General features: G+C 40.3%; 1 protein-coding gene across 1 annotated transcript in view; it reads left to right on the top strand.

The window, feature by feature from the left end:
* The window catches only part of LOC139471815 (period circadian protein-like), a 50,070-nt gene extending 34,130 nt beyond the window's left edge, over positions 1 to 15,940 (top strand). The window contains exons 20-23 of the mRNA XM_071254313.1: positions 2,581 to 2,768; positions 4,522 to 4,662; positions 6,201 to 6,458; positions 7,442 to 15,940. Of these exons, the coding sequence (XP_071110414.1) occupies positions 2,581 to 2,768; positions 4,522 to 4,662; positions 6,201 to 6,458; positions 7,442 to 8,371 (1,517 nt within the window). The 3' untranslated portion in view covers positions 8,372 to 15,940. The remainder of the gene's footprint in view (positions 1 to 2,580; positions 2,769 to 4,521; positions 4,663 to 6,200; positions 6,459 to 7,441) is intronic.
* The last annotated feature ends 7,985 nt before the right edge of the window (positions 15,941 to 23,925 follow it).

The following is a 23,925-nucleotide window of genomic DNA, read 5'->3' as shown; positions in this document are numbered from 1 at the left end:
TACAGGCACTATTACTGTATTTGCCACAGTAAGCGCCCTACTTCCAGCAGACAGGTAGAGAACAGCTTCAGTACATCTCTCAGTTTAAATATGTGGTTATAGTTCATGCTGCAAAAAAAGGAAAGGTTTCTTTTCCTGATTAATTAGTTGTGATACAGGCACTATTACTGTATTTGCCACAGTAAGCACCCTACTTCCAGCAGACAGGTAGAGAACAGCTTCAGTACATCTCTCAGTTAGTTAAATATGTGGTTACAGTTCATGCTGCAAAAAAAGAAAGGTTTCTTTTCCTTATTAATTAGTTGTGATACAGGCACTATTACTGTATTTGCCACAGTAAGCGCCCTACTTCCAGCAGACAGGTAGAGAACAGCTTCAGTACATCTCTCAGTTAGTTAAATATGTGGTTACAGTTCATGCTGCAAAAAAAGAAAGGTTTCTTTTCCTTATTAATTACTTGTGATACAGGCACTATTACTGTATTTGCTACAGTAAGCGCCCTACTTTCAGCAGACAGGTAGAGAACAGCTTCAGTACATCTCTCAGTTTGGTATATATATATGATTACAGTTCATGCTGCAAAAAAAGAAAGGTTTCTTTTCCTTATTAATTAGTTGTGATACAGGCACTATTACTGTATTTGCCACAGTAAGCGCCCTACTTCCAGCAGACAGGTAGATAACAGCTTCAGTACATCTCTCAGTTAGTTAAATATGTGGTTACAGTTCATGCTGCAAAAAAAGAAAGGTTTCTTTTCCTTATTAATTAGTTGTGATACAGGCACTATTACTGTATTTGCTACAGTAAGCGCCCTACTTCCAGCAGACAGGTAGAGAACAGCTTCAGTACATCTCTCAGTTTGGTATATATATGGTTACAGTTCATGCTGCAAAAAAAGAAAGGTTTCTTTTCCTAATTAATTAGTTGTGATACAGGCACTATTACTGTATTTGCCACAGTAAGCGCCCTACTTCCAGCAGACAGGTAGAGAACAGCTTCAGTACATCTCTCGGTTAGTTAAATATGTGGTTACAGTTCATGCTGCAAAAAAGGAAAGGTTTCTTTTCCTTATTAATTAGTTGTGATACAGGCACTATTACTGTATTTGCCACAGTAAGCGCCCTACTTCCAGCAGACGGGTAGAGAACAGCTTCAGTACATCTCTCAGTTTGGTATATATATGGTTACAGTTCATGCTGCAAAAAAAGCAAGGTTTCTTTTCCATATTAATTAGTTGTGATACAGGCACTATTATTGTATTTGCCACAGTAAGCGCCCATACTTCCAGCAGACAGGTAGAGAACAGCTTCAGTACATCTCTCAGTTTGGTATATATATATGGTTACAGTTCATGCTGCAAAAAAAGAAAGGTTTCTTTTCCTTATTAATTAGTTGTGATACAGGCACTATTACTGTATTTGCCACAGTAAGCGCCCTACTTCCAGCAGACAGGTAGAGAACAGCTTCAGTACATCTCTCAGTTTGGTATATATATGGTTACAGTTCATGCTGCAAAAAAGGAAAGGTTTCTTTTCCTTATTAATTAGTTGTGATACAGGCACTATTACTGTATTTGCCACAGTAAGCGCCCTACTTCAATAAGCAATCCTGACCAACTTCTTGACCAATCTGTACATGCTGTTTATAACCTTTACATTGTTTCCAAGCAGCCCCTACTGAGACCAAAACTTTTTATGACAGTTCTTGTTTTTGCGGGGGGTCGGGTAGCCTAGTGGTTAAAGCGTTCGCTCGTCACGCCGAAGACCCGGGTTCGATTCCCGACATGGGTACAATGTGTGAAGCCCATTTCTGGTGTCCCCCGCCGTGATATTGCTGGAATATTGCTAAAAGCGGCGTAAAACCAAACTCGCTCTTGTTTTTGCTGCTACATATTTGTTACAAAAACATATAATCACCTTGAAACTATTATTGAAATGTTTTAGTTTTTCACGTCCCCCCTGAAAACAGTATATTGGCTATTATAGCTAAAATGGATAGAATTATTATTTAAGCGCCCTCATGTAATCAAAAATGAGCAGGCCACTGTAACTTGATAATGCCCTCATATTGCTTGACGACGGCCACTATCACGCCCGTTGTTAGGTGACGGCATAGAAATATTAGAATAGGGATAGGTGAAGTCACGTTCAATACTGAGGTCATTTGGTTTGTTCTATGACGTTTCCATGTTTGTAAAAGTGGGTCAGTGACGTTCATGTTGATTGCAGTAAATGTTTCAAAACCGATGTTGTAGTTTCATTTTATTTCATACCAAATTCCATCCATTTTAGCTGTAATAACGGTAATGCGGTAATAACGTTCAAGGCATTATCATTTGCAGAAGCCCTCTGTCTTTCCAACTGCCATCCTTCGTCGGGCAGCTAATTGAAGGCAGAGGGTTTCTGCAAATGATAATGCCCTGAAAAATAGCAAATGTACATCCAAGATCTGTATTGGTAGGGGTGTAATCATTCTTCAAATATTTGATGCACCACTCAAGTTGTTGCGTTGAGGGGAAACACGTGGACATTGCTGATGTAATATTGGTTTTATAAATGTTTGTTCATTGAACTCTTTCAGGTGTGTCATTTGTGCCCCAAGTCATGGGGGGCTTCTACCAGACCCTCACAGGGATGTTCCAGCCGTTTCCGATGCCGAGGATGAACGTGGAGATGTCGGAGACACAGCGCCAGTCTACTCAGCCAATACCCACATCGACTTCCACGCCCATGAAGACAGGAGCACAGCTGCACCCTCAGTTTCCCATGGTAACCCTCCATTTCATGAGGCCCTGTGTTGAGTTGAGGATTAAATGTCCCCTGAAGCTCTGTGTGTGCGTGTGTGGCAGGTCCAGACTATAATCTTTAGGCCCTCATTCAACAAACTGCAGCTTATTGCCACAAATAAATACACAATTTAAATTAATTGCAGGCCATAAGGACCCATACTCCTTTGAAACTACGGGCCCCGACACGAAATCTACCATTCACGGTCCTATGAGCCCGACACGAAATCTACCATTCACTGTCCTATGAGCCCGACACGAAATCTACCATTCACGGTCCTACGGGCCCGACACGAAATCTACCATTCACGGTCCTATGAGCCCGACACGAAATCTACCATTCATGATCCTATGAGCCCGACACGAAATCTTCCATTCACGGTCCAATGAGCCCGACACGAAATCTACCATTCACTGTCCTACGGGCCCAACACGAAATCTACCATTCACGATCCTATGAGCCCGACACGAAATCTACCATTCACGATCCTATGAGCCCGACACGAAATCTACCATTCACGGTCCAATGAGCCCGACACGAAATCTACCATTCACTGTCCTACGGGCCCGACACGAAATCTACCATTCACGATCCTATGAGCCCGACACGAAATCTACCATTCACGGTCCAATGAGCCCGACACGAAATCTACCATTCACTGTCCTACGGGCCCGACACGAAATCTACCATTCACGATCCTATGAGCCCGACACGAAATCTACCATTCACGGTCCTATGAGCCCGACACGAAATCTACCATTCACTGTCCTACGGGCCCGACACGAAATCTACCATTCACGGTCCTACGGGCCCGACACGAAATCTACCATTCACGATCCTATGAGCCCGACACGAAATCTACCATTCACGGTCCTATGAGCCCGACACGAAATCTACCATTCACTGTCCTACGGGCCCGACACGAAATCTACCATTCACGGTCCTATGAACCGGACACGAAATCTACCATTCACGGTCCTATGAGCCCGACACGAAATCTACCATTCACTGTCCTACGGGCCCGACACGAAATCTACCATTCACTGTCCTACGGGCCCGACACGAAATCTACCATTCACGATCCTATGAGCCCGACACGAAATCTACCATTCACGGTCCTATGAGCCCGACACGAAATCTACCATTCACTGTCCTACGGGCCCGACACAAAATCTACCATTCACGGTCCTACGGGCCCGACACGAAATCTACCATTCACAGTCCTACGTGCAGGTGCTTATTTCAAACACTGGTGGTGGGGATGGTTGTTATTCCTCGCTTTCAATCACAGATGTGCCTGATTCAGACTCGTACAGGCCATCATCAAAAAGCTGGAATATTTATTTATTATGACAATTTATGATGTTCATTTACTCACCCATTCTCATTTTATACTGGGGCCATGGTTGACCGAGTCATCTAAAGCACCATAATTTGCTGTGCAGATTTGCGTCCCTTGGAGACCTAGAAACCTATGACTGTGGGTTCGAATCCCAGTTCACCCAGGTTATATTTCTAGGTTTGTCAGCACCATACCCATGCTCATTGGTTTCACCAAAGTAGTAATTGTCAGAGATCCTCCTTCGTTGGGCAGTTAATGGAAGACCTCAGGCTTCTGCAAATGATAATGCCCTGAAAAATAGCATTACCCTTATATTAGGGCATTTCTACATCGTGTTCAAAGCAAACGGTTTAATGTTGTTGCGTATGTTTAAACGAATTGTCTGTTTTGCAGGGAGAAGCTGAAGCAACACGTAACGACTCGTCGAGTCGCATGGAGTCAAGTCGTCTGGACTCCAGCACCGGCAATGACACAGATTCCTCCCTCATGTACATCCTTGAAGCATCGAGCAGCGTCAACAACAGCTCCCGAGAGGTACTGGCTGCTTCACCTGTATCTATATGTGCAGGGATGTTCTTTGGATTCCAAACTAAGTGCCCTTGGCAGACAAGTTGGGAAAAAAATCATTATTTTGCTCAATATTAGATTTATTGAATTTCTTTTTTCCTAAGTTCAAAGGTATCTTACCAATGTATTGTCAGCATGATAAGTGCCGCAGACTTATGTCGACTTCCTGTTAGTCGTTTCATTGGTCGGTCAAAGTTCAAGAAAGGTAATTCTGATGTGACCTGTAATGAGATATACTCAGCGTTTACATTTGATTTTAATATGATTGAGGTAATCTAAGCATGTTCGTCTCGCAGCAAAACACGGCCCTGTGGACTCGTGGGCAGATGTCGGATTAACGGGACTGAATAATCAGTGATTTCGGTAACTTGTTTCTAATCAGGGGTGTTGGAATTAGAGTGTGAGACTGACGGATTAACGGGTCTAAATAGCACTGATTTAATCGGTTCCCATTATTAGTGTTGGATAAAGACGACTGTCAGAGTGACGAGTGTTGGATTAACAAGACGACTGTTTTTTTTTACATGAATTGGAAATGATTTTTATTCCAATTTGGGATTTCTACTGACATTTGCTGCAGTCTTTTGGCCAAATTTTGGACTCTGGGCAGGTCCAGATAAATCCCTGGTGTGGCACATATCTGTACATTGACTTTTTTATTTCAGGTTTATCACTTTGGAACTCCCCCACAAAGCTGTAATTTTTGGAGAATGACACCTAAGTGTCTTTTGACATAAAAAATATCAATACAAGTCGATAATGTCAGATAGCAAAAGAAATATAATCCATTTATCATCCCAAATCATTTCTGCAAACCTTTTCAGTTTGTAAACAGTAATTATCCCCCACCCCAGCGAAGTTGGTGGGGGATATTGAAATGGGTTCCGTCCGTGTGTGCGTGCGTCCTAAAACTGTTTCCGGAGCATAACTCAGAAACCGTTCAATATTTCTCTATGAAACTTTGCATGTCTATCAGACTCGTGCTGATCTGGTGCCTTTTGTTATTTAGGAATTTAGAAATTTTATTTTTTAGGTTGAACTTAGGTTCTATAGGGTAGAGTTCGTTTCCGGAGCATAACTCAAAACCCATTCAATACTTTCTTACAAAACTTTGCATGTTTACCAGGCATATACTGAACTGACTTTTGATATTTAGCACTTTTAGAATTTTTTATTTTAGAATATCCACTGCTTGACATGGGCTAAAAGAAATGTTGGGTCAGTTACCTGGTTTGGGACCAGAACATGTGAAAATGGGCGGGGGATATAGTGTTGGCTATACGCTTGTTATGATTGTCATAAGTCTAAAATACACTGCTCACCAGCTCCCAGGGCAGAGAAATTTGATTGTGATGTCATGGTAACTGATGAGGTCATAATGCTCTGCAATTGTATTTGAATGATATCTCCTGTAGAAGTCAGTTTGGGATGATAAAACTGCAACACTGTTCAGAGCTGCATCCTACCCAACTCACTCACTCACTCCAACATTTGCTTCATTTCAGGATCCTACTTCTGAGGTAAAGCGCGAGATCCCTCATCGAGTAGTGAAAGCCTCCAAGAGGTACTGCCAGCCTTTCTGGTTAGCCAAGAGCAAGTGGACGAATGATGTCAAGATGAGGTATCAACTTCCTCAGCGCATCCTGAAAAATGTCCTGAAGGCAGATCGGGAAGCCATGAAGAAGCTGGACAAGGGCAACAATACTGTGACTGAACAGCTGGAAGAACTCCTCACCTTCATTGCCAAGAATGAGAGAGTCATGGTGAGTCAGCTGGAACATTCTCACATTCTCAGAACACGCCCAGCTTCAGCAGGGGCGGTCGGGTAGCCAAGTGGTTAAAGCGTTCGCTCGTCACCCAGAAGACCCGGGTTTGATTCCTGACATGGGTACAATGTGTGAAGCCCATTTCTGGTGCCCCCCCCCGGGATATTGCTGGAATATCGCTAAAAGCGGCGTTAAACCATACTCACTCACTTAATCACTCCCAGCTTGAGCACTCTCAGGCAGAATTTCATCAATAGAATATTCTCCGCAGAATGTTCTTGACAAGAACATTCTCAAGCAAAATGTTCTCAGACTTAACATTCACAAAAAATAGTGAGAAGCAAGGAGACATAACTTTTTATTTGTCTCGAGTGAGTAAGTCCTGAGTCTATGGCATGAGAATAAGCATTAGGAGAGACAGAAACTCTGAGTTTTGGAAACATTTCTGACATTTTCTGAAAGAATCTCACTTGTGAATGTTGTAAGACAAGAGGTTTGGGATAGAAAATGTGATTTTGATTGGAGAGGCATGAAAATCAAAGGCATACCTAAAAGGATCATCACGAGTTACAGAATATCCTTCACGGGGATGAATGGTATTTATCCTAAGCCATAGCAGAGGTGTATAGAACAATCATTCACTCCTTATAATCATTATTTCTCTTTAAGCGGTTACTCTGTACATAGGCTTGGCCAAAAATGGTCGGTGGGGTAGCCTTGCGGTTAAAGCATTTGCTCTTCGTGCCGAAGGCTCGTGTTCAGTTCCCCACATGGGTAACAATATGTTAAGCTTTTTTTCTGGTGTCCCCTGCCGTGATATTGCTGGAATATTGCTAAAAGCGGCGTAAAGCCATACTCACTCACTCACTATTCCTTGACAACCATTGGAGTACATGTGACCTAGTTCTTGGAATCCCCAGGGCAAAATCTAAGTTGATTGTTGATAGTATGAACTTAAAACTTATTCTATTTCTCAACAGGATGAAGAGGCTGGGTTCCTGCTGTTCGAGAATGACACGGTGGATGACAATGCGTCCGTGAATAGCGAGTCAAGCTTGTGTTGCATCGACCATGCGGACCAACTTCTCGGGCTGCAGCCTGACAACTCCAAAGGTGCATGGCACCAGCGCCGATCTACGCTGACAGAAAGCAAGGAGGAAAATAGTCCCGACATCGAGGAGGTGTATCGCCAGTGGCGAGAAGAGTGCAACGACGAGATGATGGTGTCTGTTTCTCCACAAGAGTACAAAGACAGCACATCAAGTGATGATGATAAAACCGATTCGAAGAAAATGGGGGAAAATGACTCCAATGTCTCCAACAACTCCAAGGATACTAGTGACATAACACCGAGTGACCAACGAAGCTCGGAAGAAGCAGGAAGCTCGCTCAAAGAGTCGTCAGACTGCTCCTCCAAAGATCAAAAATATTCCTCATGTGATTCAGACACAGATCTGCGTCCAGAGTGTGCGTTGATTGATTGTTTGTTTGTGAAGTTACCAACTGGACAGAAAAGTTCAAAGAAGTGTCTTGCGGAACCGTTCTGGCGGCAAGAGGCCGAACACGATGAAGACATTGCCAAGACATATCAGTTAAGTGAGAAAAGTGATGCAGACATTTTACGCCGCGACCTTTGTTCACTGGACCATCTTCAACAGCCGCAAACCGTGATCGAGCAAATGAGAGAGCTAAGTCGGTACACAGAATCACAATCAGTGCATCCGGAAGGCACATCTGATGTGACCCAGGAAAACATGATGGAAGGTCCATCGTTTAACATTGATGTGAATGTGTTCTCAAACCTATTCCTCCCAACAGGAGGTGTCCACACCACTGATGCAGAGGCCTCTAAAGACTCCCAGCCCATTGAAAATGAGTTGAGTGAGGAAGAGTTAATGATGCTTGACTAACACCTCATGCGTATTCCCTTCTACATAGTGCACTGGATTAACAATGACATTGTGCTTTATTAACTGATTAGCATTGTGGATTATCCAGTTTGTGCTGTGCTAGAGTAACTGATTGGGATCTGGATTCAACCTCGGGACTGTTCGTTCATGTGGGTACAGGATGATGACAAAATCCTGTGACAAAATAAGTTCCCCCTTCAGAAAAAGTTAAAGCAACTGTATCAATTTAGAATCTATAAAAAAACCAAGCAACCCCCTATCTTAATCCGAAGCCAAATTACGCATGACGAAATTCCCAAATCTCTTGAACAAGGAAACAAAAATAGCATGGTTTGGCCACACTATTTTCATTTTATGTTTCATCGATTTATTCAGCTTTTCCACTTAAGGTCAGTTGGAATAAAAATAAAAATATATAGCTATCTCAATCATTTATTCATTTATATGAAAGTCGTTCTGCTGTGGAGTTAAAACTGCAGCTGGCTTCTTGAATCACTGATAGTGATGGGGACATGGAATGTCTATTAACATTTTATATTGTATATGAGGGTCTATATTACTAGCAGAGACATAATGAAAATAAATATTGTTATGGTTAATTTATTTCTTCTCCAGCTGCTTTTCAGTAGGGGTCGTGGGCCTATGAAACCAAAAATAAAAAAATGTGTGGCCTTAACATCATCACTTTCCCCCATTTATAATGAACAGTCACCCATATGTTATGGACAGTCCCCTGTATGTAATGAAAGGACCCTTCAAGGATTGTGTTGCATTGTGGTTGTGAGTATTCAGGGAGACTGCAAATGCTGTGCCTTCAACATGAACGACATGAAAATGGCATTGATCGCTCCCAAACAAACATGCTACCAAATGAGGCAACAATGTCTTCGTACACACCCGAACGAGCACTGCAGGATGCATTTAATAGCTTCCAAGGTATTGTTACTGTGGATGTGAGGATTACATTAACACTGAGGACGGCCGTCGCAGAGAGTTTGTCAGAGCTTTTTGTCTCATGCCTGCAGTTAAGCAAGAAATATGAATGAAGTCCTAAACATTCTATCTCCTGATAATATGTTTGTGTGTAAATATGGTTTCCACGGCAACAGTTGCTATGGAGACAACTACGTTACATTGCCAAATAGTTGTACAATTTATACTTATTTATGTTTAAGTGTGATATGATATACGTCTGTTTTGACATTTGTTCTGGTTTTCCTTGTTACCCTAGATATTTGTTTTAATTTCTACGTTAAGTGTTTCCATGGTTACTGAGAGTTTGTGTCTTGAATGTGGTTTGTTTGTGGCTACCTTTATTCGTCAAGATGTCAGCCAAATAATTATTTGGAAAATTACTTGTATTTTCAACACATATTTTCATTTGATCTGTTGATTGGATAAGATCAGATCGATGTAAATTAATGAACATTGGAAAAAGAGCACATTGCTGTAATCCGTCCATTTCAAAATTGATGTGTGTGTGATATTTCTGACACTAAAAGTAATTATCCTTTTGTTAGAGTTCTCACTTGTAACTGTACCAAGTTTGTATTTATTGAACAGTGTTGTAAGTTAAGGACCGCCTCCATGGCATTGATGATTGAGCATCTGCCTGGAGAGCGAAAGATTGGTGGCTTGATTCCTGGCCATGTTTTAGATGGGATTTGTTGGTGCATTAAGGGGATAAAACAAGGACTGGTCGCCTCAGAGTCAGTGTGCTATGTCTGAGTGGGGTGTCCATGTTAAAACTACAACATGGTATATATGTGGGCTGGCACCATAAGGCCTGCATTTGTCTGGACCAGTACAAGTACTAGCTACACTCGGACACAAAGATACACAGACAGACACACGAACAATACTTAATACCCCCTTAATCTTTAACATGTAAACTGAGGGTAATGGCAAGGACACCCATCTTCCTGAGGCAAGGGCGTTACCTGACGATAAAAGTCCAGTTTCCCCCAAGGCCGAACTAGACAGGAATTTTGGAAGTTATGTTTTGGCTGGAAAAATCACATAACAGGATTTGCAAAGTAAGTGGGTGTTGACAGATATTTTCAAAATCTTTTCATGTATTTTATCAAGGTGCTCATGTGATTTGATGCACTTTGCAAAGTAACATCTGTTTTATTACAATAGAGATCAGATCGTCTTGACTGGGAGACTCCATTTTGTTTGAAGCAAATGCAAGGTAGAATCTGATTGGTCAATAGGAGGGACACAGGAGGGACATAACTGGAAACTGGATTTTTAACTCAGCTCCCTTCCTTACCTCAAGAAAATGAGGACCCCTTGCTTGTTTGCTTACTTTTGAATACTGGGGTATTGTGGAATGTGTATTTAAAGAAGGACTATGCTCTACTATAGGTTGCCAATATTTGGTGAATCTCCCGACTTTATTTGTACCTTTTTTGAAACTGGTACATTGTCTCTGTTTAACTTAGGTGACATACATGACCTATTTATGTGTGAACAAGTTGGGACGGCCAGTTTGTCTAATGGTAGTCCCCTTTAAGAATATCTTCATGAAAATATGAATGTTGTTTGAATTCAGGCTTTCACTGTCTTGATAACTTGATGCAGTTGTGTACAGTTTGATATCAATAATATTCAGTACAGCTGTTCTCATCATCAGCAAAATGTCCCTTATCCAGGTCATGATTGAATCATACGTTCGTTATGAACTAGGGGCTTTGGGGTAGCCTAGTGGTTAATGCAATCTCTAGTCACGCTGATGACACGGGTTCGATTCCCCACATGGGTACAATGTGTGAAGCCCGTTTCTGGTGTCCCCTGCCATGATATTGTTGGAATTTTGCTGAAAGCGGGGTAAAGCCATACTCACTCATAATGAATCACGATTATCATTCTTGGTTTGTCAGCACCATTCCCTTGTTTGCTGCTTTTTACAAAAGTGGTCAACAGAGTTTTTAATGAATTGTTTGATGGCAGCTAGCTAACCCACAAGGTCAATTAAGATAGGACTTCACAATTCCAAAATATGTATGTTTGTCACCTGATTAATTAATTTGTCATGTTTGTCAGGACTGATATTACATATTTGTGGTCAGTATTTAGCTTCTTGTTGAAGTCATCTTGATTGCCATGGCTCTTCAAAATACCACTCTGAAAAAGAGTTAGTTGCCACCCTATTATTTAAAAGTGCATATTATACAGTATAGATACGGTACTATAGTTAATATGCCATGCCAAATAAAAGAATTGGGTGATCCTTAACTTTTTTCCAGCTGTATACTTTGAAGAAGAATGAAACATAATAATGAGCCATTCCTATTTGATTGCATGTTAATATACACCAATATAATACATGTGTTACTATTAATGACATATTCCACATTATCAATCTCACTATGTGCGTCAAGGGTTTGACATTGTAAGGGTATTGTCATTACATATTGTTTGTCTTGAAAAAAGGTCACATGGAAAGGTGTGAGTTTGTTTTGTACTGCTCAGTTCTTTATGTTTTATAGGTTGCACATGTTCATTTTAAATTTCAACATGCTGCTATTTGACCCTGATGAATCCTGTTGAGGGTGTTGAAGTGGGTGATTCTGATTGAAAGAAATACTTAGCAACCAACTGTTTGATATTTGAGGGGAGTGGTGGGATTATTTTTTTTAACCTAATTTGTACCTGGAAAAAAGTGTTTTATTTGTCCTCAGGTTTAAGCAAAATGAATAAACTTTTCTCTGGAAATTCAGGATGTGCTAATAAAAAATTGTTCGCGCTTTTCTCAGTAATAAAATGTTTTAGAGCTGTGACCTGAAAAGATCCTGTCTCCCCCCAAAAATTCCCAGACTCCCCAGAATGCTAAATAGTGGGTCCCTAATACGCCAGGTGATCTGTCACCTGTAAGTGTAATGGGTCGTGTAAGTAATATGCTGCAACATGGAGGGTTCTTCCTTTTCAGGGGTCAGTGACCACGGCATCTGGCAGTCCAATCTCATTAAAATCAGATCTTAGTTTTCGCTACCGCTAAACAAAGATCTGAGGACATCCCATTAGGGTCACGTCAGAACGACCTTTCGCGAATTTTGACCGACCAATGAAATGACTGACAAGAAATTGACATTGGCCAATCAGATGGCAGCTTTCTCGAGCTTTACGAGACTAGTTTCAAACTGCCTACTACGCTTGGAAACATATTTTGACATACTCTCGATTAAAAAGTTTAAAACTGATAAGATGAACATGCTAGAATGGCTTACAGATGGCCTAGATTGTATGGATATAATCATAAAACCCGTAACTGTCGTTCAGAATACCCCGTGTTGAATATATTGTGGTTGCATGATAAGAAAACACATTTCTACTGTCACTTTCATGATCGGGTAAGCGCTGCTTTGATTGGTTGGATGAAAGGTCGTTCTGACGTGACCCGTAATGGGATGTCCTCGGATCTTTGTTAAGCGATAGCGAGAACTAAGATCTGATTTTAATGAGATTGTCTGTCAGTCTGAAGCACTGGGTCAAGTGGATCAAGGACTCCCACGCCCAACAGCCCTAACCTTGTCACTTACCATTAATTTTCATTCTCATTGAAAACCATAATGAATTTTAGATGTCACACAGTTTCACTGCTTGATCTGAATATTACATTTCCACAAAAAGTGCCTCTGGATTAAAATCAGATGAAGTTAAGTTTCAGGGTGAAGTTTGTGAAATGCTTGTGAGATGTTTGTGTAGGATTCAACTGTAGGGACAGTCCTTCATGCCTTTGTTTGTACAATATATATTTGATCTGTGTCGCTAACAATTCCCAGGATCCAGTTAATACTACGCAACATTTGATAGGGAAGATCTGAATTGCCAGGTGAGGACTGAATGTGACTGATTGCTAGGAGAAGTTGTCATGTAAATAGTATTTGATATTCACTTGGAACTGACACATTTTCAGCTTCATTTCAACTTAACATAAGTATGGTATATATTCATTGGTGACTCAGAGATTTGTTACAGTGAATTATCCCTATGAAAAGTTAAGTAGTGTCATTTAGGGTGTATGGTACTGTTGCAGGTTGCACCTGCTGTGATGGACAGTCCTCATCTCTGTGATATCATCACAGGTTGTGGTGTGGGTACTTGTTACCCACGAACTTCACAGGCACGAAATTAAAATCAGGAACAAAACAAGGCTTGAAAAATGAATGACAAATATTGAGAGAGCTTACTAAAACAATTTAATGACATAGGATGATTTTATATTGAGGAGAATGTGGTTCAGTGATATCAAGTTACAGTGGTATGTGTTTTTGTTGTTGTTTTTTATTTTTTTATTTTTTGAGGGGGGGCTTTATGGATTTTGGGCTAAAAATAATTTAGGTCTGTAGGTAAAAAAAAGTTATTTTAAAAATCCAATTTCAAATTATTTTTATTTTATCAAAATGTGAAGTAGGCGGAAGGGATTGGGTTCAAGAGGAATAGGGATTTGTCATAAATTGTTGTGTTTTGAAGTTTTTGAGATACATTTTTAACAGGTTTTAAGTAAAGTATTTTAAATAACTTATTTTATTTATAGCAAGAGTTATTGAGTTGCATTTGTTAACATTTACCTTATTATTGGTTGGTGAAATGAACAAAAAAAAATGTATGAATTATTATTTTCCCCCATTTCAATTTTTGGGAGTCAGCAGATTCATAAACAAAGTTTTATAAAAAGTCTTAATATATCCAGAAACATTTTAAGCTGAAGTTATACTATGTTGCAGTCTGATTGTGATTTGTTAGTCAGTATCAACCTATGTGTAATATTTTCAGAACAGAATCTGTGTGCCCTTGGGAACTATTGAATTATTTTGTATATCGTTTAATGTTGATAGTCTTGAAAGTAACCTGAATATATGCAGCCAGAGCATTTATGTCCAATCCCTGATGCTGTGTGTCTACAGTGTCCTCACAATGCCAGTGTTGAAGCCTTGTAGCACGGGTTGCGAGCGGTACCTTTGATCTTACCCGTGCTGTATCATGGTAGTAAGAGCACGGTTTGTTAAAGATCATTACCATTGGCTGATGCCAAGATCAGCAAGCCCCGCCTACTGGCTTGAGAAATTTCAAACTTACAATGTTTCTTTAGTGTTGTACACAGTGTTCAAGAGTAATAACGTAAATAAACAACAAAAAACAATAGAAATGTTTATAACTTAATTAAAAGATTACAATGTAACTGTCAAACATAAAAAACAACTGGGCACAGAACGCATTTTGTTAAATTCGGAAAATTAATAGTTGACATTTCTAATGTGCCTTTGAAAATTCCAAAGTTTACACTTGATTTAACAATTAGATTAAAAGTTAAACGTTAACGTTAAAAGTTAACGTCATATTATACGTCACTAAATTTTACACAAACTCACGCAATTTTGGAATGACCGTCGCAACCTGTGCTACAAATCGTTTACAACACACCCACCAACTCGTTGTTTGGGCAGTAGGAGCACGGTTTGGCTTGGCAATTGACTGACAGACAAAAGGATTACCTCGGGGCTCCGCCCCTTGGTCCTTATGTCTGTCAATCAAATGCCAAGCCAAACCGTGCTCTTACTGCCCAAACGACTCGTCTTGGTGTGTTGTAACTATAACATAATGCTCCTTGTTGGGTGTAGAGGGATATATTGAAGTTGGCAACAGTGTGCCCTTGGGCACAGTGGAGAATCTACATGTGACACTTTGTATATACTTTCCTCTACATTGTGAGATATATGCCATGTAGAATATGTTCCCATGGGCACATTGTTGGAGTCTACATGGGATGTGTGAAACATGTTCTTGGCATATTTCTGATATTTCAGTTCCTAATATCTGTATGTTTAAAGACGTATCTATACTATGGTGCTTATTTGACATGTGTTCATTTTATAATGCCTTCAATCCCATACAGAGGAGCTTTAAAGTCCAGGAAAATTTCAATGGAAATACCACCTATTTTTGTATATTTCTCACAAATATTAACAGACAAAAGTTAGATTCAGCCTTGTGAATACGTTGAAAAGTGACAGATAATAAGAGGTATTTTATTTACCATAAGGGTTTCATAGTGAATTTACACAAATTAGTGCTCTTTCAGAAGCTTGAATCTTTGTTCTCAATGTGCCCAACTTGAAGTTCATATTCCATTTGACAAACATGCTTTGATTCAAATGTGATCAGTTTTCCGAAGCAAACTTTGGTACAATGTGTGAAGTCCATTTCTGGTTTGCCCCGCCCCCTGCTGTGATATTGCCCAAAGTGGGATAAATCCAAACTATAATTCAAAGAGAATGTACAAGCTTTTTCAGTTTGGGAACTGAAAATATTTGTTGCCTTGGTGATTTTGATTCCGTTTTGTAAAGATTTAGGGCATTACTGTCAATATATTTTGGTAACAGTGAACTGTTTCTATACATGGAGACCACAGTTCTCTGGTGGTCTCTTGGATGAAGTTTCGCGTGCAATCTTGGTTGAATGTTGTATCCTGTACAGAGTTGTTCATATGATGTTTCGTATTTGTGACGTTGTCCAAGTCCTCCATTGTTGAATCCTTTTGTGAATAAAATCTGTACCCTCAGACCTTTGATTGTTTTGACACCCCTTGTGGGTTTTTACTGGAATGGTACTGTTTTGTTTAATGCTGCAATCAGCAATATTCCAGCTTTATGACCATGGCCTGTAAATAATCTGGTCCAGACTGATGTTATGAGCAATGTCAAACATGTATGGCCATAAAAACATGCAATCAACCAGACTCTACATCCATTGTGTAGCCTCTTTTGATAATTTATGGATAACTTCTTTATTTACTGGAAATGCGAAATTTTGGTATAGATCCTTATATTGCTCCCTGTCTGGCGCTCGGCATTAAGGGGCTAAAACAAGGATTGGTCGGCTCCGAGTGAGTATACTGTGTCTGAGTGGGGTATTCATGTTAAACTGCAGCATGGTATCTCAGTGAGCTAGCACTATAAGTCGGCATCAGTCCGGACTAGTACAAGCAGCCACACATACACATACATGCACGTTGCTATATAAGTGCAATAATCTTGGACGCGACTTTCAACCCAATTTCACCTCACCTCACCTCACCTTATATTGCTTGACAATGGTGTAAAGATTAATACAGAAACGTAAAACATAAAGAAATTATCCATAAATTATTATACTTAGAAGTTGACGGATGACAATTCTTTGGACAGGCCGCAGTCATATAGCTGGAGGGGCGGTCGGGTAGCCTAGTGGTTAAAGCGTTAGCTCGTCACGCCGAAGACCCGGGTTCGATTCCCGACATGGGTACAATGTGTGAAGCCCATTTCTGGTGTCCCCCGCCATGATATTGCTGGAATATTGCTAAAAGCGGCGTAAAACCATACTCACTCACTCATATAGCTGGAATATTGAGAGAATTAGAAACAAATAATCACCAGCTGCCTTGCATGTGAAATACACATCACTGGTTTGGTGTTGATGGACCATGGATAAACCATTACGATGATGCCATGCTATTGTTCTTGCAGTTGTTTCTCATCCAGGAATTCACTGGCATTTTAATCAAGTAAAACTGTCTGAACAAAAGGTCATCATGCAAACTTATAGAGAAATTATACATCAACCGTAATAAGACTTCTCAATGCTCATAGTGAATCTTTGACCCAACAACCAGTAGATACTATCATCACTATGCATTCAGCTGTAGACTGTCAAGTTCAGAGTGGGTCCATGTTAAAAAGATTTGATAAAACTAATTAAATGTGAGCCTTTGTTATGTTAAAGAGCTTGAATTGGGATAAACATTTGAATGACTCGTGAACATCCGGGGTAGAACAGGTCTTCAGCAACCCATGCTTGACGCAAAAGGAGACTAATGGGATCGGGTAGTCAGGTTTGTGACTTGGTTGATGCATGTCATTGTATCCCAATTGCGTGGATCGATGCTCATGATGTCAATCACTAGATTGTCTGGTCCAGACTTTATTATTTACAGACCGCCGTCATATAGCTGGAATATTGCTCAGTGCAGTGTTAAACAACATACAAACAAACGAACAAACATTTTAATGGGCCATGTTTTATATCAGATCCACCCAAAATTTCCGCATCCTAGTCCTGGTTTTAAATAAAAATAAATACAACAGTGTATGAAGCACACTCCATAATGAATGTTCACATCAACCTCCAGATCAGGAACCAATATCCAGTGAAGTTGTTTTAAGAGAGATGTGAATTAAGTGTGTCCCTTCCAACAATTTTGTTTTGTTTGTCAAATAATCTTCATCCAGGTGAGTTATGTTCCATATTTTGAAATAGTCATGTCTTTTAAAATCAGGAGGGGGTATGGGAGTCCCAGATGTCTGAGGCGCCGCAATTTGCTGTACAGAGCATGCCAGAAACGTTCGAATCAGGTTCACCCTGATTATATTTCTATGTTTGTCAGCACCATACCCGTGCTCGTGGGTTTCACCAAAGTGGTAACATTAAGCTGACACACTGTGATATCTGAAATACTGTTCACAGCAGGGTTAAACTTCAAAATCAGGAAACCTGTCTTCAGTCATTGTTGACACGGTGGCCTCCGTGCAGAAATAACAATACAACACCAGCATTAATAGATAACATTTTAATAAACAAACACAGAAAATCACAATAAACAAAGAAACTGTAAGGTTGCACTGTAAACCCTGCTAATTTTGCTGTCTTATTTTACATGGAGACTAATCTCATTAAAATCAGATCTTAGTTCTCGCTACCGCTAAACAAAGATCTGAGGACATCCCATTACGGGTCACGACAGACCGACCTTGCGCGAACTTTGATCGACCAATGGAATGACCGATCAGAAAGCAGCTTTCTCGTGCATTACGGCACTAATTTCAAATTTGCGACTACGCTTCGAAACATATTTTGACAAATTCTCGATTACAAATTTGAAACCTAAACAAAACAATGTTCTGGAATGGCTATAGATGGTCTAGATTGTATGGATTCAGTCGTTAAACCCAGAACTATCGTTCGGAATACCCCGTGTTAAAGTTCCTGAGGTTGTATGATTAGAAATCACATTCCAACTGTCACTTTCATGATCTGGTAAGTAACGCTCTGATTGGTCGGATGAAAAGTTAATATGACATGACCCCTAATGGGATGTCTTCAGATCTTTGATTTAGCGGTAGCGAGGACAAAGGTCTGATTTTAATGAGATTGACATGGAGACTTGCATACTCGTAAGTATACTTAGCGCAACTCATTAAAAATCAAGCTATCTGACTCTCCAGTCAACCTCTTGATAGAACCCAAACAGTTGGCTCTGCATGTACAGACATGATGTTATTTATGTTTATCCTATGAAGCCCAACTTGTAAAATCTCATACAGCCTGTTCGTCAAAAACCTTTGGCCCACCCCTGTAATAAATGACCTGGGCCCCGTTACACAAAGTGATCTTAGCGATAAGTCGATCATAGCTCCTATTCTTTAACACTGACTTATGACTATCGTAGCGCTAAGATTGCTTTGTGGATGGGGCCAAGACCCTTAATACAGGGGTAAAAATGAAGGGTCTTATCTTTTCAAAAAGCTGGACATTGATGAAGGGAATACAAAAAAATACCGGTACTTATTACACCTAAGTTGTGTTAATAACACAAGTCAAGTTGTGTTAATAACACAAATCTTGTGAGTTTGATTGGCCATTTTGAATCAAAACTGAAGTACAACACCTTATAAATGCCACCTTATATACTGCATCCTATCATTGTATTTTTAGCTGGTTTGTCAGCTTCAGTGCACCAAAGCCTTCATTGCAGGCATGTTTAATTGTCCATAACAATCTGACAAAAATAAATATGCACGAAAATAAAATGGTTCACAACATTTCAACCTTAAAGCAAGAGCACACTTTGATGCAAGCTTAGCAATGAAATACAGGAAGGAAAACTGACAAATAGCACTTAAGATGTCATCTTCCTGAAGCAAGGTAGTTAACTGTCTATTGAAGTCAAGACAGTCTGATCGATAACCAAGATCTGTATTGTAATAAATGGATCTTATCTCTTGAAGTGCATCAAATCGTATCAGCACATTGATTAAAAACATGAACAGATTTGGAAAATATCTGTTGAGTTGAAAGTACACATGCTATGACTGAAATCTGCACGGAAGTTAACAAACCGGACATTAATTTCGTTTCGCGATTTTGATTGGACTATGCACAGATTTGTTATTCCAGCCAAAAAATCCTAGTAACTCAGACATTCCAGCCTAGTTCAGCAAGGGTGGTAACTGGACTCTTATGGTCAGTTAACTCCCTTGCCTCGGGAAGATGTTAACAAATGAGAGTTATTGCATGTTATACCGCCAGCCTATCAAGCATATACAAAATTGTTGCACGACCACTCACCGGATTACATATTAATTACACCGGATTACATATAAATTACACCGGACTTCATGAACAGTAAAACTCTGGTAATCCAGACAACCATTCTTAATCAAATAATGATTGAGAGAGTTGGGTCTCATGCCACTTTGACTAGTTTTCCAGTTACTTCACAGTGTCAACTAGATGCAAGAACAAAGCCCAAAGTGATGCAGGTCTGAGACGTTTTCGAACCCACGATTGTGGGTTTCTGGCATGCCCAAGGGACGCAAATCACGACGCATGGTGAATTGTGGTGCCTTAGGCGTCTCGACCACCCATGCTCCTTTCTCAGTGATATAACAAGTATCAACAAATCTTCATACTTAGGAATGATGAATAGAGTTATGTCCCTTGATACATTCAACTAGTCTGGGCATTGTCGACCATCAGAGTCCTGACTATGGAGGTTTCACAGTACAGGTAGAATAGGTCTGCCACCCTTGCCGTAAAAGGTGACTATGCTTGTCGTAAGAGGCGACTAACAGGATCGGGTGGTCAGGCTCGCTGACTTGGTTGATGCATGTCATCGTATCCCAATTGCGTGGATGGATGCTCATGATCACTGGACTGACTGGTAAAGACTTGATTATTTACAGACCGCCGTCATAGAGCTGGAATATTGCTGAGTGCGGCGTTAAACAACAAACAAACAAACCAAACAAATCACAGTACAGACATTTTCATTTTACAAGAAGCCACAGGTGGTAGAAACAATGCACTAATGCACCATGATATTATGAAGCTCATTGATTTGATGCATATCTCTGTACCTATTCAAGTATCATTTTTATTAATCATAAGAAGTCATTTATTCCCTGACATCATATGTTGGTGTCCAGTCAACACTTTATCAGATTAGATGGCCATTTATAGGGAATAACTATCAAATCAGGATGGACATCTTACACTATTACACTTGAAACAATACTCTGAAGTTGATTAAGGATGCTAACAACTGATCCAACAGTTTAATCCCTGACTGTAATCACTGGAGCATCATCACACAGCATAGTCAACCATTGGATGGTCAAAAAGCTGTCACACCTCGAATTGAGAGTTACCACACTCCACACCTAGAATTGAGAGGTACCACTGTCCATACCTAGAAATGACAGCTACCACTGTCCATACCTAGAATTGTGAGGTTCCACTGTCCACACCTAGGATTGAGAGGTACCACTGTCCATACCTAGAAATGACAGCTACCACTGTCCACACCTAGAATTGGGAGGTTCCACTGTCCACACCTAGAAATGAGTAGGTACCATTGTCCACACCTATAATTGAGAGGTACCACTGTCCACATCTAGGATTGAGAGGTACCACAGCAGAATTTTGAGGCAACCATGGGGTCCCACTTCATTGTCTCCGAGTGGTAATCTAACCAACCTCACATAACCTGTGAACTTAACCACACATACACATCTTTGTTTTTTAACAACAACAACAATAATAATAGTCCATTTATAACGGGCCATATTCCATTCACCAAGTGATTTCTCAGGGTCCTACATTATTATTACCCGGTCTTTGGACCGAAGCTGCCTGTGAGGCACTAGAAGATTTACAGTCACTTTACCATCATATCCTACCAGGTACCCATTCACTGCTGGGGGAACAGCCGGATATTTTGAAGAGTCTTTAGCCAAATGGGACACAACAGAAACTTGTGTTTCAGTGTGGGGCAGGACTGTAGCTCTCAGCATGCTTGAACATGGTCACCCATCCACCTACTCTCTGTAGTGAGTGAGTGAGTGAGTTTGATTTTACGCCGCTTTTAGCAATATTCCATCAACATCACGGCGGGGGACACCAGAAATGGGCTTCACACATTGTACCCATGTCGGGAATCAAACTCGGGTCTTCGGCGTGACGAGCGAACACTTTAACCACTAGGCTACCCGACCGCCCCTCCTACTCTCTGTAACCAACAGACCCCTGAAGATCCGGGGTAGAATAGCTCATTACTCCTTGCCACCGGATCTCAAACATATCCATGCCAGTCAAGAGCACTTAATGAGCAGCTTGTAGTGACCTTGACCTTATACAGAGGTCACACAAAATCTATTACTTTTATCCCATTCAAAGAAGGGTGGAACAATTCCCCCATCAATTGAAACACTGTATCATAATGTTAATAATCAAGTATATCAATTAGGAGATTATGGATTCAACAGTGACCTTGATGTGTCAGTATACATGAAGCCGTTTTCCTTGGCGCCAAAGGATTCATCACTAAATAATACAAACTTGCAGAAATGTGAGCAAAACATGAACAAAGGTCTGTAAATGACACATGTATCAAGATTGAATTAGTGATCGCCGAGACAAACAATGAAAGCAATGAAAACAATCATGAAATAGCCTCAATTGTAAAATATTCTCAGAAGGCTGAAAGTTCAGACAATCCTTACCTAGAATTGAGAGGTACCACTGTCCTTACCTAGAATTGAGAGGTACCACTGTCCTTACCTAGAATTGAGAGGTACCACTGTCCACACCTAGAATTGAGAGGTACCACTGTCCTTACCTATAATTGAGAGGTACCACTGTCCACACCTAGGATTGAGATGTACCACTATCCATACCTAGAATTGAGAGGTACCTCTGTCCACACCTGACAATCAAAATAATCAATCATGAAATTTTCTCAGAAGCCTGGACATTCAGACAATCCAAAGAATCCATCATGACATAGCCTGACACTGAGGACAAAACCCTCTCTAAGTCTCACGAAGATGCAGTACAGTCAAAACGGAACAGAATGAAGCCTTCCTCAAAGCCCCAAACTACCCTGCAATGAATACTGCTCTTCAAGCATGTTTTAGTGCTGAAAAACCACCAGAGTAGGTTAGAGAAATCCAAAAAAATGCACAGAAAATCTGTGCCCAGTGGAAATACTAACCAGGGATGACAAGAGTTTCTCCACTTAACCAAGTCTGGAGGCTTGCCCACATAGAACTATTTTCCCAAAAGGATCCCATATGACATTACTATCTCAATGGCATTGCCTTGCATGCCAGAAAGGCCATCATAGCGTAAACCTTCACTTCATAACGTGAGCTGACCTCCAAACCATTTCTGTGGATCTACAAAAATATGTCCCCCATGGTGGCACAGCACATGCTGTTGTTTGACACCGAGATTCTCAGAAGACAAGGGTTCCGTACCAAAAGAGTTGGGTCGAAGACTCTTGCCAGTATAGTATAAAATATCTCTGAAATTTCCTGCTGTTGAAGCAGTCTCTATTGAAGGCTGCTGACTCCCAATATTACATATGGGACACTTGCTGTCCATCTTCAGGCTTGAGCCAACATTTATTGAGGCTGTACGTAATCACTCAGATCCACTGATCCCAAACTGATTAATTGAATCAAATAATTGGTTGAGAATTCATAACCTCAGAACACTATTGTTCATTGTCAAACCAAACAAACAGGTGCACCTTCAAATTACATAACAGCCTTGGTTTCATTTCAGTAATGAGACATGGAATGCTACATCAGGACATCACATGTCCATCTTAGGAAGATTGTGATAAGTCACACAACAAAACAAGATCCTGCTTTTCTTTGTCATTCTTGCATTCTGGATGTTGTTTGTGTGTGTGTGTGCAATGGCAACCATTGTCACCATCTGATTGGTTGTGTCATTTTAACTCATTGTGTCATTTTAACTCATTGTGTCGTTTTAACTCATTGTGTCATTTTAATTATTTGTGTCATTTTAACGCATTGTGTCATTTTAACCCATCGTGTCATTTTAACTATTTGTGTCATTTTAACGCATTGTGTCCTTTATCTCATTGTGTCATTTTACCTCATTGTGTCATTTTACCTCATTGTGTCATTTTACCAGATAGTGTCATTTTAACACATTGTGTCATTGTAACTCATTGTGTCATTTTAACCCATCAGCATAGAAATTATATATAACCACTGCATCAGTCACCACATTGCATATGCAGTGAATCTCTGTTAATCTACACAGCACACAGTTTTTAGTGGAGTTATCCAGATTAACCATATTAGTGGTAAACTAACAATGATCGGGGAGTTATATTCCTTTGTGTATTGGTATATATATCACTGTTCCACATACACTCGAGATAGACGTGTGTGTGTGTGCGTGCGTGCGTGCGTGCG

The sequence above is a fragment of the Haliotis cracherodii genome, unplaced genomic scaffold (genome assembly GCF_022045235.1).
Source record: "Haliotis cracherodii isolate W230 unplaced genomic scaffold, xgHalCrac1.p SCAF_23, whole genome shotgun sequence".
NCBI lineage: Eukaryota > Metazoa > Mollusca > Gastropoda > Lepetellida > Haliotidae > Haliotis > Haliotis cracherodii.
This window is presented reverse-complemented; position numbering and strand designations above follow the sequence as displayed.